Source organism: Copadichromis virginalis, linkage group LG10 (genome assembly GCF_057382275.1).
Source record: "Copadichromis virginalis isolate Kocher_CV1m ecotype Utaka linkage group LG10, C_Virginalis_male_GT1.1, whole genome shotgun sequence".
In the NCBI taxonomy this organism is placed as follows: Eukaryota; Metazoa; Chordata; class Actinopteri; order Cichliformes; family Cichlidae; genus Copadichromis; species Copadichromis virginalis.
In genome coordinates this window covers 24,130,956-24,153,356 of record NC_140627.1, presented here as the reverse complement: position 1 = coordinate 24,153,356, position 22,401 = coordinate 24,130,956, and the positions used below count along the sequence as shown (strand labels likewise).

At 39.2% G+C, this 22,401-nt stretch overlaps 3 protein-coding genes across 10 annotated transcripts in view; all 3 read right to left on the bottom strand.

Annotated features, from left to right (window-relative positions):
- fnip1 (folliculin interacting protein 1) overlaps positions 1-11,718 on the bottom strand; it is a 42,559-nt gene extending 30,841 nt beyond the window's left edge. For 2 of the 3 annotated variants that reach the window (XM_085470771.1, XM_085470773.1), the window contains exon 1: positions 11,502-11,718. In XM_085470771.1, coding sequence (XP_085326897.1) covers positions 11,502-11,593 — 92 coding nt within the window. In that variant the 5' untranslated portion in view covers positions 11,594-11,718. Of the gene's footprint in view, positions 1-1,043; positions 1,167-11,501 lie in introns of those variants that run through there. The other variant, XM_085470772.1, reaches the window with a different exon arrangement.
- Positions 11,719-12,008: 290 nt separating this feature from the next.
- On the bottom strand, positions 12,009-16,554 carry LOC146700523 (uncharacterized). 4 transcript variants are annotated; one of them, XM_085470776.1, is made up of 9 exons: positions 16,282-16,554; positions 15,834-15,937; positions 14,960-15,260; positions 14,741-14,875; positions 14,350-14,407; positions 14,206-14,261; positions 13,089-13,120; positions 12,744-12,961; positions 12,009-12,612 (listed from the first exon to the last, which is right to left on the bottom strand). In XM_085470776.1, the coding sequence occupies exons 1-9, from the start codon at positions 16,376-16,378 to the stop codon at positions 12,522-12,524; spliced, it is 1,092 nt and encodes a 363-aa protein (XP_085326902.1). In that variant the 5' UTR covers positions 16,379-16,554; the 3' UTR covers positions 12,009-12,521. The 4 variants fall into 4 exon arrangements, with proteins under 4 accessions (XP_085326902.1, XP_085326900.1, XP_085326901.1 ...); XM_085470774.1 differs by having other exon boundaries at positions 12,546-12,961; XM_085470775.1 differs by having other exon boundaries at positions 12,546-12,961; positions 14,350-14,389.
- A 1,469-nt stretch (positions 16,555-18,023) lies between these two features.
- acsl6 (acyl-CoA synthetase long chain family member 6) overlaps positions 18,024-22,401 on the bottom strand; it is a 36,867-nt gene continuing 32,489 nt past the window's right edge. For all 3 annotated transcript variants that reach the window (XM_085470764.1, XM_085470765.1, XM_085470763.1), the window contains 5 exons: positions 21,670-21,786; positions 21,411-21,554; positions 21,123-21,224; positions 20,950-21,021; positions 18,024-20,455 (listed from right to left, as the gene is read on the bottom strand). In XM_085470764.1, the coding sequence (XP_085326890.1) occupies positions 20,315-20,455; positions 20,950-21,021; positions 21,123-21,224; positions 21,411-21,554; positions 21,670-21,786 (576 nt within the window). In that variant the 3' untranslated portion in view covers positions 18,024-20,314. The remainder of the gene's footprint in view (positions 20,456-20,949; positions 21,022-21,122; positions 21,225-21,410; positions 21,555-21,669; positions 21,787-22,401) is intronic.

Below are 22,401 nucleotides of genomic sequence, written 5' to 3'. Positions count from 1 at the left end.
AAAATAAAATAAAGATAGGACAGAAAGCAAAAAGATGTAAAAAGGCCAAATCTTTTTATAAGCACCGGCAAAAAACAAAAACAAAGAATAAACTCAAAAGAGGAGATAAGAAACAGCTAAAGACCAAAGATGCACTTAACAATAAGAGCAGGCATGAAAGACAAAGAACAAAAGCCAAACAGATCACAATAAGAAAACAGACCTAGAAAAATCCAGAAATCTAAAGAGATAAAGATAGATATCTGACAAAGAAAAAAAAAACAACAACAACAAACAAAAAAACAAAACCCAACACTGAGCGAAAGACAAGGAAAATTAGTGCAAAGGAGGAAGTACCCCATCAGTGAGCTTGTGACAGTCACAGCACTGACAGAGGAGAGAGGGGAGTCATTCATAAAAGCAGCACATGACTTCATGACTGTTACATGCTTGTACTGCTGTGACCGCAATTGTCTGAACCAAAAGTGACTCAAATTCTGAGCACCACAGGTGTAAAAAGGTTTCATTTCCTTGAGCAACCTGTTGATAGAAAAAAAAAATCCCCAAAAAACATTCCACCCATGAATGTTTTCTGCATGTTTCATTAAAAAAAAAAAAACAACAAAGAAAACTAAACAAAACAAGATGGAAACAATCAGGATGTAAAATGAGTGAATCACCTTCTTTTGTGGCAACAGTTATCAATTTGACATTACATAGATATAAAACAGAAACTCCACCCAAATACATGAGCAGTGTTTTTTCCCCTCACCCAAAACCAACAGGCATGCTTCACCACAAACTCAGTAATCTATATTATGTAACTTGACCTCAACAGATAGAATCAATCTTGTTCAATGCCACTGAGGCTGACAGTTAAAAAGCGACTGCCTTTCTTACGGTCTTGCTTGTAACAGCCAGCTGGCACATTGTAGCTCCCAACACTCGGGCAGAAAACAAACTTAAGGGTAACAGCACAAGCATTGTACACAAACCTCCTTTAACGAACACCACCGTGCCCACTTGGATGCATAAAGGCCAGGTTAAACATTACCGACTCCTACCTGGGCATCATTGCGAGTCTGCCAGTCTTTCCCCAGCCCTCTCCCCTCTCTCTATTCCTCTCTTGCTTCTCCTCTCCAAGTCAAACCAGGTTCTAAGAATAGCGGTGAACTAAATTCACACAACAACATGAGACTATCAGGTGATCGCAGGAACACTGTGTGTGCTGGACAGTACCGAGGCGGCAACAGCACTGAGTCTGGACTGCTGACAGCCAGAAAGCGCTGTGATAAGAGAGTGACAGTAGGGACTTGTTCGTCTGTTGTTTCTGAATCCCGCTCTTTTTTTTCCTCTCTCCCTTATTCATCAGCTTTCTCTTTCTTTCTCCAATTAATTTAAACATGCATTTTTTTCTCTTGTAGAACAAACTGCATATAAAAAACATTTGGGGTAAGAAAGAGCATAAAGCTGCCAAATCTTGTCAATGAAGTTCCCCACAACTTGAACTTCAGAGAAATGGACCAGTTTATTTAGGCTGCTCACAACCTAAAAATGGTCACCGTCCCATTCTTAAATACTAAACTACATTCCTTGTCACATATTCTCCACTCATATTAACTTGATATAACTGCAACGCTGACGCAAAACCTTCCACGGCTGTTCCGTGGAAGGTGTAAAGTGGTAAAGGTCAAAACGTGGCAGCCTTGTTACCTAGACTGTACTGAATCAAACATCAGCCTATACTGACCTCGAAGAGCCCTAGCTTTCTCACTCTCTCATGCCACTAGAATGTGTGTGTGTGTGTGTTCGAGACAGAGAGACAGTTACATAAACATCCCCTCTGCCTAAGCTGTGTGACGTTCTTCCGGCTGTGTGTGACAGAGGGTTCCGATAAGTGCAGCAGCTTGTGTTTTAAAAAGACATTTCTGCAGCCAGCAACCACAAGAGGGTCAACAGTGTCATAAAACTGGACAATTCCTACAATGAAAAACAAAACAAATAAAAAAAACTTCCCCATCATACAGCATTTTGCCATTTAACTGAAAGCCCAAGTTCAAGTTAGTTGGAATTTCACTGCATGTGCTTGAATCCTGATGACTAATTTACTTGTCATTTAAAAACTCATCTAAAAGTAAGAAAATGCTCAGGAAACTTAAAATCGATCACAATCTGATAGCCCAGGTAGAACTTACAAATATGGCATGTGAACTCAAAATTAACATTAAATTACGAGCTGAAATGTGTAGCATAACATGACATCATACACACACACACACACACACACACACGATTGTTCAGTGTAGCTAATGTTAGCAGAGGCAGCCTTCCTTCCTTAATGTGGTTACACACTGGTTCTGTGTGGTTATAGGTTTACTCGAAGACTGCGGACACACAACCATTAATTTTCTACATGAACGTAAGGCACGACTGCTCTTGTTCATTCAGCTTTCATCTGCTTCCACCTCACTTTTTTTTTTTCTTTTCTTTTTTTTTACAGCTTCCCATCAGAGGGCCGTCTGTGGAGGCTACAGCACTGGGTAATATTGGATGGTGTCATAGCATGTTAAAATCAACAGGTGCTTAACTGTCTTGAAAAGGCAGCTACACTGAACATACTGCACACTATTTGCTGAAAATCCCTGCTTGAAATTTTAGAGCACAAAGTGCATTTTGGCAAATATTGAACAGAAACAGGGAAGTAAAGCGGCAACATATGACCAAAGTCAGGCGTAAAGACTGAAACCGCTGACCCTAAGGTTGTGTGTAATAGCAAGCAAACCACACCAAGAAGAATCTAGATAAAGTAGAGAGAGCTTTCCATGTGGGAAGCCTGCTCAGTGATGACTTTAGAGATCATTACACAGGAGTACTACTGAAGTCATGTATCAATATGCATGTACTGACAGCATAGGAAAGCTGTATATAGCTCCTAACACAGCTCATGCACCTTCACAAACCCCCAATGTAAAACATGTATGAGTACCAGCTGCACCACTAGTTGTGAGCTATAGGTCATTCTGTGCCATAGTGCTACTTTCCAGCATGGCACATAGGCAATACAAACAACTATAAATACATAAATCACTATGTGACCCTGAAACGCAGTTAACACATCTAATCTTTCAGACATATCTAAGCTTTCATCAGCTCATATTGTATACATATGTTCTCAGAAACTCAGACAAGTGCTAATACTTCCCAAGAAGTAGAAGATACTTCTGCCTAGTTGTCAAATTTGAAACCTTCCCTGCAGGAATTGGTGTATCTGTGAAATGGTATACAGTCTGAAAATTAACAAACAACAGAAACAACACTCCTCTGCTGCTGGAGAAAGCCAACAGAAACCTCCATGGGAAAAATGTTCATTAATCAACTGATTAAGGTAAACAAGTTGTTTATTCATTATTAAATAATTAATCTACTGAAAATAATCTGAGGGTCCAAGTTTTTTTTTTATGAGGGGAGGGGAACTACCATTACAATACAGTGAACATATTGTCACACACGCTCTGAAAACACCTGACTACCTGCATATCAGCTAGTTTCTGTGCTGATTATGTAGCATTGAGGACTTCTGCATTCCAGCAGTCACATGATACTGAGAGCATTTCTGGAACACCCTGAGATGACGGTTCACACCTACAATATAGACACACAGAGACTAGCTGATTAAAGTAGGCAGATATAATAGATAATCAATTAGCTGTAAACACCATATCTGAATAAAAGGTCACAAGTAAAGCAAAAAGTAGCCCAGTCTAAGTGTATTCTCTGACAACACTCGTGTTTTATGTGGAAGGTTTAGCCAGTGGGAACACTTTTTTTTTTTTTTTAATTTATTTATTTACTTCTAACTTTTCTTACTATACACATCCTCTGCATTTATCTTTACCCAGTGAGGTTGTGTACACTCTGGATTAACTCTGTGTGACAACTTCTGAATCAGCAACACATGACAGAAAATGAGTGACAGCTGAGTTGGGAGTATCGATTGTATGACTATTTCTCACAAATAATCACATGAACGGAACATCAAGCTGAAGAGTACTGGTGGAAGTCACGTAGAAATCGGGGTAAACGGTCAGTGCTGCACATGTAAATCAAATTCTAATAAGCAAAAAAAAGATCATATGATCGAGAGATTCAGTTTCGCCTCAAAAAGCAAATATCATTTCACTGCATCAAAACACCTCCCTCACCATGCTTTCTGTCATTTCTTCCTTTCAACACTCTTCTCATTTAGAGATTGAATGTAGGCTAATTAGTTAATATGAATTTTCTGATTTTCAAAATTCCAATAAATTACTCCCACAGCTTCGTATCTGAGAATATTCAGTCTCATCAATACCTTTGCTATGTGGTGCTAAGTTACTGATTTATTTTAATTCACTTATGTGTAAAAGCTTCTTAACTCATTCACTGCCAGCCATTGGCAGTGAATGAGTTAAACCCATTGACTCATTCACTGCAATTGACGGCTATAGACGTCAATGGCAGTGAATGAGTTAAATATACATTTAGGATAAATTACAAAAAAAAAAAATGTTTATCCATGTGGTTAAAGTCCTATCTTTTAAATAGGACATTTTGTGTTAAGTTGGGGTCGGCTTCATCCTCTGTGGCCCCTCTGCTTTGGGGTGTTCCACAGGGATCTATTCTTGGGCCGTTATTGTTTTCATTGTACCTCTTGCCCCTTGGCGCGATTTTCCGAAAGCATAAAGTGCCATTCCATCTATACGCAGATGACTGCCAGCTCTACTTACCTCTTAGTCATTCTGATAGTCTCCCAACTGGACCTCTGCTTGACTGCCTTACTGATGTCAAAGCATGGATGGCAAACAACTTTTTAAATTTTAATGATCGGAAGACAGAAGCAATTTTATTTGGCCCAAATCGTTCTTCTCATACTCTGGATGTTGATCTTGCAGCTTTGACTTCCCAACTAAAGAGTTCGATCACAAATCTCAGAGTTAAAATTGATTCTGCACTCACCTTTGATGACCATGTAAATGGGGTGGTAAAATCAGCATTTTATCACCTCAGACGTTTATCAAAGGTTAAGCCCTTTCTTTCCAAGCGTGACTTGGAAAGCGTTATTCATGCCTTTATTACCTCACGTTTAGATTATTGTAATTCTCTTTTAACAGGGGTTGGGCAGGGCACTTTGTCACGCTTGCAATTAGTGCAAAATGCTGCGGCACGATTTTTAACTGGTAGAAGAAAATTTGATCACATCACTCCGATTTTGGCCTCTTTACACTGGCTTCCAATTGAATTCAGGATCCGTTTTAAAGTCCTTTTATTGGCTTTTAAATCTCTAAATGGTCTGGCACCTGTTTATTTGTCTGATTTGTTGAAGCCCCACGTCCCCACTCGTTCCCTTCGGTAAGCTGAGTAGTTGCTGCTTTCGGTCCCAAAGTCACGGCTGAAACTTAGAGGAGACCGAGCGTTCTCTGTTGCCGCGCCAATGCTTTGGAATAACCTTCCTCTCCATATTAGACAGGCTGCATCAGTGCCAGTTTTTAAGTCTTTATTAAAAACCTATTTTTATTCCCTGGCTTTTAACTCTGTGGGTAACTGACATTTTTATTTTTATTTTTTTTATTGTTTTTTAACTTTATTGCTATGTCTATTACTATGTGCATATTAGTATTGTACAGCACTTTGGTCTACCAGGTGTGTTTTTAAAGTGCTATATAAATAAATAAATGATGATGATGATGATGATGATGATGATGATGATGATGATGATGATGATGATGATCCAAATAAAAAAGAATTTCAATACCCAAAAATGTGTCTCTGCATCAGCCCCAAGTATCCAGTGTAAAAAAAAAAAAAAAGCAAATGTAATTTTCTCTGATCTTCTCAGGTACATCTGTAATGTATTGGTAAGGTCACATGCAAACTTGCTATACAGTAGAAATGTCAAACAACAAATCAGTCATAGAAAATAAACTAATAACTCCTCTCATCACTGTACCATGCAAATAACATAGGGAGTTCCTTAATGCGTATACGCCACAGGATAAGCAGGCCTAGCTAAATGTAAAGTCATCATCCTAGCATTCATTTGGAAATGTCAGTGACTTGGTAACCAGAAACCATAAAAGCCTTATCTTCAAGCAACCACAGACAAAACAACTACTGGTGACGCAATTTGAGCAAGCATTATATAAAACTTTGAGGCTAGGGGTACCAGCGAGGCGATTGCCAATGACAACAAAGGATAGTGTTGATTGACATACGACAGAGAACCAAAGACATTAGAGGGTTACCTAAGCATGTGGAGCCTTGAATGTCCATTAGAGACAAGCTGTTAACTATAAACTACAGCCGACAAGAACTGCTTTCAGTATGGACACTCCTTTAGGTCCTTAAACTGAGTATGAGCTTCACATGGCAGACAGCTGATTGATCCATACAGTGTTTGCAGGGAGGTCGCATGTTCTGGACACACGAAGGCCAATTAAAACTCCTAATTCAACCTGTGGTTTGAGTTATCACATTCTAACTGGTAAATTATGTTTCTTCTCTTCGATCCGTGGGTTACCATGGATCATCTGCCTCCATCTCACCCTCTCCGTTGCATCCTCTTCTGTCACACCAACCATCTGAATGTCCCCCTTTAATATATGTATCCACAAGGCTCCTCTGTGGTCTTCTTCTTTTCAACCTGCTGGGCCCCTCCATCTTGATCATCCTTTGTCTAATATTTCCACTACCCGCCCTCTGCATATTCCTTCCATCTGAAACTTGCCTCTCTACCTTTGCCTCCAGTACATCTTTAATAGCCCTGCTTAGATTTCACGGCTGAACCTGCTAGGATACTAAAGGTAATGTAGAACAGCTATTTCACTGCCAAAAACATTTTGATACAACCTCTGGCGCTATAATTTTCATTCTGGTAGCACATGTAGACATAATTACACTGTGCTTAAATAGTAGAATAGACACTGACCCTTTGGCTCACAGAGCGTAATAGAAATTTAATATCAAGCTAAAGGGCACATTCTGAAAAGTTTGTGATGAATACAAACGCGTTTGCGCACCGCTGTAAAGTGTGTGATGCCCCTGCAACTTTAACATCAAATTATATCCTTACTATGACCCTGCAGTTCTGAGAAGCCTGAGTGTGGCCACTTGAAATAGCCCCGATAGGAACCCGATGACAGCCGCTGTCTTTACAGAACCATGGCACGCTTGCAGCATTCACACAAGCATGCACCGAGGGAAGAAAGCAGCCCTGCAAAATAAAGCTATAACATTCACAGTAATCCATGTCAGTTTACCGACAGTGAGTGCTTAAAAAGAAAGTAATCAAACAGAGAGCAGAGCAGAACAAGCATACATAAAAACGCTGTGATGGGTTTTTCATTTCAGAGTCAAGCTGGGAATTTTTTAAGATAGTGATGCGATAAAAGGGTTGAGACAGTACGAGTGATCACATGTTGATTCATAACTTTAGATAAACAGCAACAGGATAAAAGAGAAGAGAGCATTACTTAAAAAAAAACAAAAAAACAAAAACAAAGTGTGCATCTTCATCAACACTTGCAAAGATGCTTAGGTTTTTTTTGCCAGCGACTTTGGTAACCATGTGATCACTCAACAAACATGACAGCCTGAGATTGATGAAAGCCTCACATGACACACCGAGTTATGAAAGTACGCAATGGAGGAAGGACGCCTTGCCAATCAGGAACCTGAGACACGACTTCTCCCAAACTATAAATAAAACATTTTTAAAGATAAATTCCACGGTGTGAGAAACAAAAAAAAAAAAAAAGTAGTACTCCAGCAAATGCAACGTCATGCATTTTCACAGGCTGTAATGAATAAGCTTGTCAAACATGATTTACTAAATCTACATGAATACACTGTACTAATTTAATTTATTTTAAATTCACCAAAGTTTTATTATATTTTCTAGACTTGTGACCATTTTATATCAACTTGAAAAGGAAACAGGTGAGTCCTAGTTTACCATAGAAAAAGTTTAATTCCACGAATCTATATATTAAACAGAAAACGTCAAACTTGAGTAAATCTGCTTTTACTCTCTTACTCGTATATTGTCTGTTAGTGCAGGTCATGTAGGAAGTTTCCTCAGCAGGCTGCCAGGACAAGCAGTTTGGGTGTGAGTGGGAGGACAAAGCTACTGGCTAATGATCAGGTCTCAGACTGGCTACAGGATGAGCCAAAGGCTTTTGGTGTAATGTACAGTATGCCGTCCCCAGTCAGGTGCCGCAGCCAGGGAAACAGGAGTCTTTTTAGGCTTTCCTCTCAGGGTCAGCCAAACTACTGCCCTCTATGGTATTCTGGAGGGCACAGTGGAGTGGTGTGGCAGTGCATGGTGTCGGTGATGCAGTATGCAGGCCAACGGTTTGCAAAACAGGAAAGACTTCATCTCTTCTGGATATTAAAAAATATAGACTGGAAAATGCCAATAATAAGCCTGATGTACAAACTAAAAAAAGCTATTTCTGGTGTCACATTGGGCTTGCTTATTCCCCCCCCCAACCTGTCAGAGGTTTTTAAGGTCATTTTCTTTTAACATCTTGATTGAAATTGACTGCAGCATCCTACCCAGCCAAATTTATTCATGGTATAATTCTCACACAGTGCTTTTTAAAAAAATACTTCAGAATAGGGCTGGGCCATATCATACTGTTCACAGTAATACCGGTGTAATGTTGGGCAACGATACGAAAATGAAATATCGCGATAGAATAAGGGTAAAACGCGCATGCGCAGTGCCTTTGTTTACATACGCACATGGCGGCGACACAGAATGAGAAGAGCGAAAGGGGATCGTTGAATGAAACAGATGAACCAGGTTTGTAAAAATGCTCCAACTTCAGTGGTGTGGAACTGGTTTGGCTTTCATCCGTCAGATACACAACAAAGCACTATTTTTGGTAAGAGCATGCTAGCGGGCCGTCGTTATTACCGTGTTATTTGGAAAATACGGCACACTTAAAATCAATCCTTTGACTTTTCTGAAAATCGACAGATTATAATCCCGTGTGTATGTATGAATTCTGGTTGTGTTTACTGACCTCGAAACGATTTTATGTGGTACATGGCACTCGAAAATCTGTCAAATGTTTCAGTACGACTTTGCTAAGCTACAAAGCCGCACTGCTCGATGGATTGTCGGAGCATTACGGCTATCGTAGGCAGGCGCCTCGCGGAGTGATACGTACTGTGCTTCAACATAATATTACGTATTGTGTGTGTATAACCTCTTTTTAAGTTTTGTGGATATTAAACATGGTTATGCTGAGGATATGTCGGCCAATTTCCACTGGAAATGCCTTTTGGTTAAACTGTCAGCAAGGAATTTGCATTTGCACTGTTAATTTTTTATATAACTTTAATGCACTTAAAAAAGCTGCCTGTTTAAGTGAAAATACGTTGATGTTTTGGGGGGTTTTTGCACTAATAAAGTTGAGGAGTTGTAAAGTATTTTGTCTAGTGTCAATTATATCGTCAGTTATATCGTTATCGCAAATTTTCAAATGTATATCGTGATAAATTTTTTGGTCATATCGCCCTGCTCTACTTCAGAATACTGTTAACGTCATCATTTCTGCAGGCCACCTCTGCCAGTGGACTGCAGTCACGTTATATTCTCTGTTCTGTCCATCTTTTAATTTTGCATGCTCAGTTGCTAACCACTTCATCCTCCAACTTATTTGTTCCACCCTGTCCCATTAGATTCTCCTCCCTTAGACCCTCAACTCAGTGTTTTTTAAATTCCTTTTAACCATTTTTCTTTTATGCAGAAACTCCTAATGCTGCATCTTAGCCTATTCTTGCTACCACACAAGTGTCCCTCTCCAACCATGTCTCCACACAGTTCTGTCCTCTCTAGAGCATTTCATGCTTGATGAATGGGAAGCTTATGCCAGAGGTATGAAGAGCACAGCTGACCACTGAGCTAACAGAAAAGCCTGCTGCCTGCCTGTTTGCTCTGGGATTGATGCCAGTCAGCCCCCGCCCCTCCACGCACACACACACAGATTGCATTTATATCACTGGGTGCAGGGCACCTTTATGACAGTGGAACGTGCTCTGGCTCAGGCATGGACCAAAGTGCAAGCAGCACCACAAGGAGATGCGCTTTCAGGTAAATATCTTCCCCATGAGTGACAAGGTGGGAGAAACATTGTGCAATGCCAGTGTATTTAAAGCTTTAGAGCACGTTTTTCCAATGGTGGCAGACCTGACCCTGAGGGTGTGAGAGAAAATACACAGGGAGACTGCAAATCAACTCCCATTCAGCTCAATGATTCATTGCCATGTCAGGCTGAATGTAACCTTAGAGTTCTTATGCAGCTTACATCGGTTTTATACTCCATACATAAATAAAACTTTGTTTTAAGATTATGATTGGAAACATTATATATGCTAAGGACGCCCAGTTGCAAGCCTGACAGTATTGGGCAACATGTCGCCGCAATACTGCGTTAACTTGCCTTTAATTTTTAAAATACATGACCAGATCTTTATAGGGTAAATATCAAAGAGCACTGGTGTTTGGAAATGATAAATGTTTTCTATAGCTACATGGGAAATGACATGATTATCTGCTTTAGTGGATGTGGAACACAAGCAACGCGTGCAGGAAATATTATAATCACTACAAGCCATCTTGCATTTGTTCTAAGCATCGGTGTTCTAAGTAAACTCCAGCCACTTGTCTATTTAACATCACTGCAATGTTAGGTGATATTCAGACGCCATGTAGCGCTATTTCAGTAAAATTAACACTGTGCATCAACAGTCTACCGACACAGCAGCACGGTATGGGATGCGTCAGCGGCCGAATGAAGCGATCACATGTGCTTCCATTAAGAGCCCACGGTGTCCTGCTCTGTTGTCTGGTGGAGAGTACAGTAACAGAGGCAAAGTCGAGGGATGCTACTTCTAATTAGCTCCAAGTTATCAGGATCCAGCCAAAGATAAGCTACAAAAGAGCGCGACAATACTGTCACGTGCGTTTTTTCTTGCCACAATGCTGTTACCACAGAAACAAAGGGGAAAGAGGAGGGGGGGAGCAAGGGAGAGACAAAGAGAAAGCGAGATACTTCTACTGTAACTTGCAAGCACCATTTGACTATCTTCGGGATGACAATAAAGCGTTTTTCACTTATAAGCTGACATAAACAATTACTTATATGAGCAAAAAAAGTGATGGTTAACAAGCTGAGTCAAGTCCCACCAAGACAGCGCGTGCAGCAGCCTCGCTAACGTCCAACAGCTAGCATTAGCATGTAGCTAACCGCACCAACAAGGCACAACACGTCTCTCACGTCACTCTACACTTTTCCAACACCGATGTCAAATCAGCCAAACTACACAACGCTCATCTGCAGAGTGCCTCGAGTTCAATATAAGCGTTGCTCCAAATACACTGTCATTCCTTTCAGACGTCAAAGCGAAAGCCATAAATATTATTAACGTACACACGCACAAACCACAAACGGACACGCACGCACACAATAAGCTACCTGAAAGCTGGGTCCTCTTTGCTACACCTCGGGGGCGGCGATGAAAACGCATTTCTCTTGTTAAAAAGTTTCTGAAAGAGAGTCGGAGGCATCTTGTACCAAAATGAATTCGGTACAGAAAGTCTCTTTCCGTTTTCAAATCCACGACCAAATCTTGTTCCTTGTAACTGTCTCCATGGGTGTCACAGTCATATGACACGCATTAGTCACAGGAACAGCTTGGTAACCCACTACATTATTCTGATTGGCTCACCGGGCGCCAATGCTGCTACAACAAATAACCCGATTGGCTGATATTTTTGGTATAAGTACCACGTGGTGAGTGGATTCGCTGTGTTGATGTTTTGTCGGGGATCGTGACAGCATGAAATTTATTCACACTAAAAAATTATCTAAGTGCGACTGCTGAACGGCTTGACACACACACACACACACACACACTTCAGATATTATTGAAAGACACAGTTGAGAAAATAATTAAGTGTAAGAAACGCATCAAACACAGAACGGAGGGATCGCCACAAGAGGCATTTTAATGTATTTTTATTTGCTTTAGACACTTTCTAAATCAAATACATATGCAGATTTTGAGGACAAAGACAAATATACATAAATATAGATGGAGTATACTTAAAATACATATCTTATACATTTAAACTTTGCTTTTAAATCATTCTTCATTTAGAAAGTCTATAGTAACACGTGTCACGAGAATAAATGCAAATATGGACAAGCACAACAAGCAAAAAACACACATATATAGACACACATATCATATTTAAAGGTGGAAAAGCTCACTGTATGGACAAGACAGACAATGGTTTTTAAAGGTAAATACATATGTGCCATCTAGTGGTCATTTCACATCACACTTTTTTCATATGAACATAAACGCCAGTCTAGCATGTCTCTTTAATTAGTTCTTAAATGTTATTTTAAGTTTGTTCCATAGATTCTTCTCTCCTTCTTTTAAGTAGTTACAGACCATTTTCATATAGGACTTTCTACAATTAGACTAATCTAATCCAGATGAGGGGGTAAAGCCACAGTTTTCTGTTTTCTTATTCTAGCTTCAAATGTGGCAGGAAAGATGGTTCGGTGCACTAAACAGCTGTGAAAGGAAATAAAGTAACACTTCTGAGTTTCACACATCTTTCTCTCATGACCTGAAAGAGAGTATCTCTCTCCTTGTCGGTGGCAAAGTCAAAGAGCTTGGGTTTCTTATGACTAGTTTTGACAGACCTTTTTAGCAACATGGTCAGAGCTAATGTTTCTTCTTCCGAGCTGATCTCTGCATCAGGCTTCAACTCCTCAGGTGGGCTGGACATTTGCAATGGCTTGTTGAGACTGGGAGTCATTAACTTTGAGGCTGGTATGCATTTTCCATCAAAGGTCTCAGCAATTACAGGACTTTTGAATGAAACCTTCTTCTTACATAAGATGGGTCTTCTGTAGCTGAGCTGTGGAATAAAAGTCATTTTGATCATGGCTGTGATCCCTCTTACTTTTGTTTCTAACAAAAATAAAAATGAGCTACATCATATCAAATTTAAACAGATGTAAATAAATGGGCAGATGACTTCTTACTCTTGGTGGGGTTTTCCTCTTAAAGGTTTTGTCTGCAAATTTAGGACAGAAACCACAAAAGTAGTCGTAATAATTATACAATATCTATTTATTTTCTGTGTGTGGAGTTGATTTTAAAATACATATGAAATATATGCACTTGCCAGGCACTTCATTAGGTACACCTTGCTAGTACAGTTGTGGGCGCCTTTTTGGTTCCAGAACTGCCCAAATTCCTTGACTTCAATAAGGTGCTGGAAACATTCATCAAAGAATTTGGCCTATATTGACATGATAGCATCACACAGTTGCTGCAGATTTGTTGGCTGCATATGAATAATGTGGATTTCCTGTTTCACCACATTCCATAGGTGCTCTATCAGACTGAAATCAGGTATTTAAATGATACTCACTTGGTACTAAGGGGCCCACATGTGCCAGAAAAATATTCTCCATGCCATTACACCACCCCCACCACCAGCAGCATGAACTGCTGCTAAAAAGGCATGGCCGATCCATGCTTTTATTTTGTTAACACCAAAATCTGATTGTAGCCTGTGAATACTGTGCAGAAAAACTCGAGGCTCATCAGACCAGGCAACATTGCTCCAGTCTTCTCTTACTCAGTGTTGGTGAGCCCTGCATTCAGAGATCCTCTTGGTTGCAATGCTCTAAATATTTGTTTACTGTTGCCTTCCCATCAGTTCAAAGCAGTCAGGCCATTTTTCTCTGACCTCTGGCATCAAAGCATTTTCTCCAAGAGAACTGCTGCTCACTCGATATTCCCTCTTTGTTTTTGACAATTTCCTGTAAAACCCAGTAGAAAAATCCCAGTAGATCAGCAATTTATAAAATACTCAGACCAGCCTGTTTGGCACCAACAACCAAGCTACTTTCAAAGTTACCTTTCTTCTCCATTCTGATGCTCAGTTTGAACTTCGGCAGGTCTTCATGATCATATCTTAGTGCCTAAATGCACATAGTTGATGCTATGTGATTGGTTGATTATACATTTGCTTTAGTGAGGAATTGAACAAGCGTTCCTAATAAAGTGGTCGGCAAGCGTAGTTTGCAATAATAGTCATGCTCTGAATAATACTTAAGGAAGATATGTTTCTTATGAAATGAGAACCTTTACCTGATTTCAACGAGTCATTTTGTACTTTAGCAGCAGATCCGGCTTCTCTGTTGTTGCTTGATAAAGAAATAATAAGGAATGAAGCAGTTAAATTGCGTGAGCCACAAGTACTAAATGCTTTGAGATTCAACTGAGAAGACTTACCTGATCTCACAGGTCTTTTCAGCAAGAATAGTGGAGGCATCTGCAGACAGAGTTACTCCTTTTCAGACACACAGGTATGGTTTGGGTACGCATGTAAATAAGACTGCATTTAATTAAAGCATACTTGGCATTTTTTCTAAGAACATTAAAATATGCTATAAAAACAAAGTTACTGTTCCTTTTTTTGTTCATTTGCTACTTCTAAAAGAGAAACATTTTAAATGTAATTATCAGATGGAGTCTAAGGAGCTTGCAAAAAAAAGACGTACCAAACATGACTGAGTATGAATAAAGTTATACTCTTAATACCTTTGTTCAATTAAGTGGAATTTATTGAACTGAAAAAAAGAGAGAAAATTAAAGTGTGCCTGAGATTTGTTCCCAGTATTACCCAGGATGGTAGAAAGGTTAGGGGGATGATGCATGTGTATGCTCTCAGCATGGCTGACATCCAACAAAGTGGAGTTTTTTATGTGACGATGGAGATCCAGCAGGTCTTCCTCAATGGAAAAATTGAAGGTTTCCACTATCAAGACAAAAATAAAAGTGAGAGACCAAGTGTGGCTGTGGACATACAAAAATGTACACATACAAATGCACTCAGACACACCCTTGTTTTCTCTTCTGAAGATCTCTGGAGAGGGAAGATTGTTAGAAGTTGCAGAGTCCAAAAAGTCCTCATCCTCTGTGTCACCAGAGCTGAAAGTTGTGGCAGTCTCCATGCTAGATAATGTGAAGCTTTCTGGCGTCACTGCCAAGCTTTGCTCGTCTTCTTTACCCGACATTTCATCACCTTCATGAGCCTCTACTACAGTCACCTGAATGGCAGGTAAGGTTGCTTTGTGTCTGGTAGTTTCAGTAAATGCAGGAGTGCTTAAGCTAAAAGTAGATTTATGGTGTACAGTGTTGGCCTGTGTGAAAAGAATAAGCATAGAAAGGGGAGGAAATAAAACGAATCTGGTGACTGAAGGTTATAGCATCTGATTCTAATGCTTTTTTATACTTAAACTCTTCAGTCAAATTTGTCTTTGGTTGTGGATTTTTTTGTTGTAATAATTCTTCAGGGCAATATATCCGTCTGGCACTGGCAGAGAAATTTGGCAGGTTGTTCACCCACATACTCGGCTCCTCAATGCACCTTTAAGGGGAAATAGAGTATAAGACTTATCGCCAAGAAGCGCTGTTACAACAAATAAATCGTCAACCAAACACTAATTTCCTCATTTTCTGAATAATTGCTCTTCACTCTTTTCTCACATGATCTGATGTATGTGTTCTATAGAACAAAATGCACATGTCACTTTAACTTCTTGCCAGTTTATTGGGGGACTCTTTGTGGCTTCAGCATCAACATTCACTTGTTTTTTTTCTCCACGTAGATTCCTTCATATTTTCTTCTCGTCACCCATAATTGTGAACTAGTAAATATTGGATATCAGTGACTGTTAATCTTACATGAATACAAAACATCTGGGCACACTTACAGATACTGGGCTCTTTGGTTTGACAGTGGAGTCATTCGTGACTTCCCTCTCAGGTTCTTCTGGAAAAGCTTCATAATGCTTGCGGAATAGAAGTTTCCTGTGCTCTTAAAGTTTGAAAGCATGGATGCAGAGAACAATTTAATGAGAACAGAAAATGGCTTTGCCTTTATTTACACTTTTTTAAAAAGTGTACAATCAATAGATATATTAGATCTCCTCTTAGGTTTACACTAAGTAGATTTAACAGATTTAGAAAAGCAGTTAAAACCTGAGATAAGAAACATGAAGGTGTTCATAATATATTTCCCAACACCTTTTTGCCCTCACAATGAGAACTAGGCTCAGACCAAGATTAAAACTTTAACTTTTAAATAAACAAGTAAGCCACCTGAAGTTTAACGTTTTAATGTAGACTGCGTTAAAATGTGTATTACAGTGTTTTTCTTACGGTCTCGTCTGGTCAGCGCTGGTTTCACGGGTGTATCTCGTTTGATAGGTAATCCACTGTCACAACGGAGTCTAATCTGGCGCTTGTATCGATCCATTTCCAATTAAACTGACTTAAAGACCAAATCACTTGCCATTCAGTGAACTGCTACACTATAAAACTGCTTCAGCTAATGGTACTAGTAAAAAATATAATTAGGAGAGAGTGTCTTTAATCTAATGCTTCAAGTTCTGCCTTTATCGTCCCCTGACCATTCTGTGCGTTACTTAGCAACGAAGCACACCTGCAGAATATGTGATCAGCTGCTAATCACCACTTTTAACGCACGACTGAAGCGATTTATTCGCATTTGCATGCTATTTAGAAACTCTGGAAAGATTTGGTAAGCGTTTATGTCAACCTTCATGCTTGCCATGCCTTGACAGATGCGATAAAAGTGAAATCACTGCCCTGCCATAGTAAAATTGGGTCAGTTTTAAAGTTCGTTTGCAGAAATGGACACAAAGAACTCAGCCTAGCTTAACATAGCATTGATAGACTTCATTAGGTAAAGCCCCCTAAGCTTCTTCTTTTGCCTTAAGAATTGCCTTAATTCTTGGTGGTATAAATTTAGCAAGGTGCTGGAAAGTATATGAGTACAGTAAGAAACATGAGGTGATTAAAGGTTTGTGACATACTGTAGCGTGTTGCTGCAAAGAGCCACCAGAAGACCGGTACACTGGTCATAAAGGGATAGACATTGTCAGCAATTCTGCTGTATGCTGTGGCATTTAAATTATGGTACTAAGGAGCTCACATGTGCTTAGAAAATGTCCCTAATATTACACCAGCAGAGGCAGGATGCATACATGCATCTACTATTGTTCAAGTTTTGGTGAGCCTGTGCAAATCTTAGCCTCTGTTTTCTGTTCTTAGCTGACAAGAGTGACAACAGTTGTGGTCCTCTGCTATTGTAGCAATTTGGATCAAGGTTTGGTGTGTTGCACATTCAGAGATGATCTTCTGCATACCTTGGTTGTAGTGAGTGGTTATTTGAGTTGCTGTTGCCTTTCTATCAGCTCAAAGCAATTTCACCATTCTCTTCTGACCTCTGGCATCAACAAGTCATTTCCCCAGATAACTGCTGCTCGCAGGATATTTTCTGTTTTTCAGGCCAGTCTCTGTAGGCCCTAGAGACGGTTCTGTGGGAAAACCCCAGTAAGGGAACAGTTTCTGACATTCTTAGACCTGGCACCAATAACCATGCCGTGTTCAAAGTCATTTAAATTACCTTTCGTCCTCATTGTGATGTTGAGTTTGAACTTTGGCAAGATATTTTAACCATTTTGACCACTATTCCGGGTGCTAGTTTAGCTCATTGGGTTGATGCATTTCCCCCCTGCTCTCTCCCAGCTTTCCTTTCAACTGTTCTTTAAGAGCCGTTCTCATCACATATTAAGATTGATTGTGTGACAAAGGGCCAAAGGAACACAGTCTTTCTTGCATCTAAAAACAATATTACTTACCTTTTAGAAAATAAAATAATATTTTGATATGAGTGTAAATAGATTTGTGAAGTGCATTAAGCTTAAAATACTCCTATTCCTTTACGTAATGGAGTATTTTGATACTGTGGTTGGTACTGTCCTTTATGAGTTCCTCTCATCACTGCTAATCTGGAGGATAGTTCAGTCTTTTTTCATGTTACCATCCTGACATAAAAAATTGCATTCAACATCATTAAAAAAGGACCAAGACACTAGTTGAAAATCATTCCAGAACATTTTTTATTTCACTGCCCTTGTCCTAATCCCCAACCTCCCTCATCCCGATTGCTGCACTTGATCATTACAGGATATGGTGCTTATTCCATTTTTACAGCAGAATAGATAAATAAATAAGTACAGTTCATCTCACTACACGCAATAAGAGAGAAAAAAAAATCATTCAAACCATTGATTCAATAAATATGCTTACATCTAGCTGTCTTCATTTATGTACATCCGCATTGTTTATGCTTTGGGACGGTAATCAACTTAAAAAGCGAATACATTACTTCTACGTGTAAACCTTTTTAAAAAACATGGTATCGTTTGTTTAAAAGTTGATGTTTGTTCTAGCGGAATTCATCATTGGCTCTTCTAAGTGAAACAGCCCTGTACCTGCAGCTGTGGCTGTCAGCAGCTAGATACAACCGGCTCCTAATGACCATAAAGAAATGCTTGTCTTTTTTCTCGTTAAATGCCAATGGTCCCAGCATTACAGGGCAAATTGCATGCATTGCCCCAAGGCCTGGTGTTGCATTAGATATTTTGTTTTCTTTTACCTGACATTCTCTTTGTGCAAAGATGAGTGAGAAAGAAGTCTGAACCTCGATGACCGTTACAGATCGCCGGCCCTTACATAAACAAGGAGCATGCATGCTAAACCTCTGACTGCAGCCATGTTGAACTGACATAATGAATGAGTGCGCGGATACATGACACAAAGTGTAATTTGGGTGTGGCTCAGACAATGAGATGCTTTACATGGGACAGTGTGGACAGCGATGATTTGAAAGGCAGCTGCTCTCTCTCTGAACCTTATTATTGTAAATCTGCTTTCAAACAGAAGGGTGTAATTTCATCTAATTGCACCATATTTGGGTTATACCCAACTTTAATTCTTGTATCTGTTCGGGGTGGTGTATCAGCCACCTTACTAGCGCCGTTTTTTTATTGAAAGAAAATCTAACTTTTTCCACTGGGGATGAAATCCATTACAATTCTACAAGGTGTCAGCATTAATGTACATTTTGACATCTCCTGGAGCTACACTATACACTAAAACATCACACTTGCTGTCGTATGACTGTGTTACTCTTGTAAAACAGATGAGTTTTGTTTGGCTGGTAGATTTAAAGAGGAAAGAAGAGCTGAGGAAGTGGGAATGATGATGCTGAGTTTCTGATGCTGGGGAGTGGGTGTATTTGTTTTTGGGTCAATAGCAGGTAGCAATGTATGGATGATTTTAAATGCCTCAATTAAAACAAAGAAAACAAAAATACATCGTACAATACACACCATTTCGTGGACATTATTATCTTTTTTTGTATTCACTGACAGTGTGAATCATGTGAGAAGCCAATGTTAAAAACTAAACTCTAAAATAACATAATGGAAAGTTTTTCGGTGACATGATTTTCCATCTGACATTAAAATTAATAGGCGTGAGTCAAACTGACTGAGACATTGGTTTTGAATTTAATCAGTTGATATTTGTATTAGTGATGTACTAATAAGACTCTACCTACCATGTGGGAATCTGCTAGCATTAGCTTGTTGTCCTCCTTTAAATCATTGTTTACTGTATGCATACAGAAATCAGCTATCAGCACATCACGTGAATTGTGCCAAGACGTTCTCCCCCAGCTTTTTAACCTGTCCCCTAATAAACTGACAGCTGATTAATTGAACTTAATTCACAGTAAGTAGCAGTATCCCTACAGCTAATGCTAGCTAATAAAGTCAACACATTGCCATACCCCTAAAACGGTTGAGTCATTCCACCCTAAATAATTGGAGAGTTTTGGCATTTATGATGCGTCTTCATTTGTAGTAAGAACAAGTTTCCTTTCACCCCCTTATAAAATCCCAGTAACCATTCTTTACATTCATTATGGGTAACTCCATGCTGCCCTCTGCTGGCTAACCCTGAAATTGTTTTTGTTTTGTGACGGAAATTCATGTCACACGAAAAAAGAAATACGTTCCTTTTTATGGACTAAAATTTTTAAGTGTCGATTTAAAATATGTTTTCAATTAATTATGAAACAGTGAATGCGTACATAAAAAGGAAATACATATGACAATGTGCATTGTATTTCGCTTTATTGATTTCTTTAATTTGTTTTTATCTAGGCATTTTTAATCATCTACCGTTGGGCCAGTTTTGCTTTGCTTTCCGAAAGCACGTTAAGCGTCAGGTGACACATCTTTGTCCCACTGCAGGTCGCTGGACAAAGCGTCTGTTGTTGTTGTTTGATTGCTTTAAGAAAACTCAGGTCCGCCAGCCTTCACATAGAGATGCTGTTGTAGAGCTCATCAATCTTCGCCTTAAAAAACTCTTTCAGCTCCGGTCTTTTAGCCTTTAGCGTCGGAGTCAGCAGGCCATTTTGAATGGAGAACATCTCATTGTGAATGTAGATGTTCTTCACCTTTAGAAGAATAAAACAAAAGAAAAAAACATGATGGTGAATGAGATAAATACTGCTCTTAAGTTTACTTCATCTTATAGCCACAAATGCATTGTTAGCCAATACTCTTGCAGGAATCACAAGACCAATCCCTGATAGTATATAAATGTAGCATATAACTTATCAAACAGCACAAGAATTTATGCCAGTAGCATTCTTGTTTCACTTGGCTTAATCTCCTTTGAAATAATTTAAAACATTAATATTTTAATTATTATTTTAAAACATATATATTTTATTACCATAGCTGTATCTGCAGTATTTCATTAATTTAGATATTGTGGTATTGCTTGGAGGGATTTGTGAATAACTAGATTACTTAAAGACATTAAAATCTAATCTAAAAGATGTTACTTCAGGCACATACTGTTTATGGAGATACTGTAAAATGTTATCTTACATGTCTTAAGGTATCAAGAAAAAATACACTTACAAACAGTTAAGTTCCTACTTACCTGCTCGAAAGAATGGAGGCCACTGGCTTTTCCAAGACGCACCAAATCTTCAAGGATTCCCTTCTTTAACTCCTGTTAAACAAAGGAGAGAGGGAGCTTTGTTACATTTCTAAATAACTTCCAGTAGGTTTTAATAATATTAACTATAAGTGTTACAACCATATGCCACTTACAGTGTTTTTACATAGGTCCTCGTAGGTGCCCAAGATACCTTTCTTCTTGGCCCATTCAGGCATGGTTTCAGGGTCAGGAACAACTATTCCTACCAAACAGGACTGAGAAAAAAAACAAGGTGTATTGGATAGTGATCAAAATAGAAAATCAACACTAAGCAACACATAGCCCAGATGTACTTGCAGGCTCTTAGGAGCCAAAGATGACTACCAGGCCTTGGAACACATAAATTTGAGCAGGAGTTCTACTTCACATTGCACTTCCTGTAAATGATTAAATGTCCTTACCTGCAGACTATCTCCATGAACATAAAGCTGTGACACAGGTTCGCTCCTAATGTAGATGTTCTCGATCTTCTCAGGGGAGATGTACTCACCCTGCGCCAGCTTGAAAATGTGCTTTTTCCTGTCAACGATCTTCAGCGTGCCATTCTACGGAAAACGAGAAATATCATTTTAAACAAAATATTATGGATTGTTCTCATATAAACACAAGGGATTTTTCAAAATCCATGACTAGTCTCAAATGTAAGCTGCGTATACGTACAGGTAGCCATTTCCCAATATCTCCCGTATGGAGCCAGCCATCGGCATCCAGTGTCTCCGCTGTTCTCTCTGGGTCTTTGAGGTAGCCTTTAAACACGTTTGGTCCTTTTACACAAATCTGGTTGACAGATTAGAAAAGTCAAACAGGGTCAGGGTTAGAGGTTAAGCACATGTCCTCTACAAACACATGCAACGTTGTTTATAAAGTCCGAAAATTGTATACGTTACCCTTCCTATAAACATGTACAGTCACATGAAAAAAAGTACATCTTTCTAACATTTTACATATCAGGACATAATAAAAAAAATATCCGGTTCTTATCAGATTCCAAAATTAAGTGTAAACAGTTTAATAAGTCATGTGTGGTTCTCCATCTGAGGTGCAGTTACCTAATTTCAGAACCTGGCGAGGTTATATGCAGACATGTAAAACTTTAGAAATGTGTACTTTCTTTTTCCCTTTACTGTATTTGTCCTCTGTGTCAACCCCTATATGCTGGTATGCTGGTAATCAGTTTTCAATTCTGATCTTTATAACACACTTCACATCTGCCCTCATTTCCTGACATTTCAAAATGCTCACGTCAAAGCTGTAAAAACTACTCTCTGGCATACAGTGAAAACACACCTACAGACCTACACACATCCTTACATATGCACGTATGTTACTTATTTCTACCACAAAAGTGGTTACGTTTTTGGTTGCATTTGCATGCATACGTGTCATTCTGTC

What these genes read in the sequence shown, in the direction of transcription:
- LOC146700523 (XM_085470774.1), bottom strand. Translation starts at nt 16,378, where the DNA reads ATGGATCGATACAAGCGCCAGATTAGACTCCGTTGTGACAGTGGATTA. An exon ending in AAATGACTCGTTGAAATCAG is followed by an intron (nt 13,121 to 14,205) that starts GTAAAGGTTCTC and finishes CTAAATTTGCAG; the next exon opens with ACAAAACCTTTAAGAGGAAA. An exon ending in AGAGGAAAACCCCACCAAGA is followed by an intron (nt 12,962 to 13,088) that starts GTAAGAAGTCAT and finishes TTTATTCCACAG; the next exon opens with CTCAGCTACAGAAGACCCAT.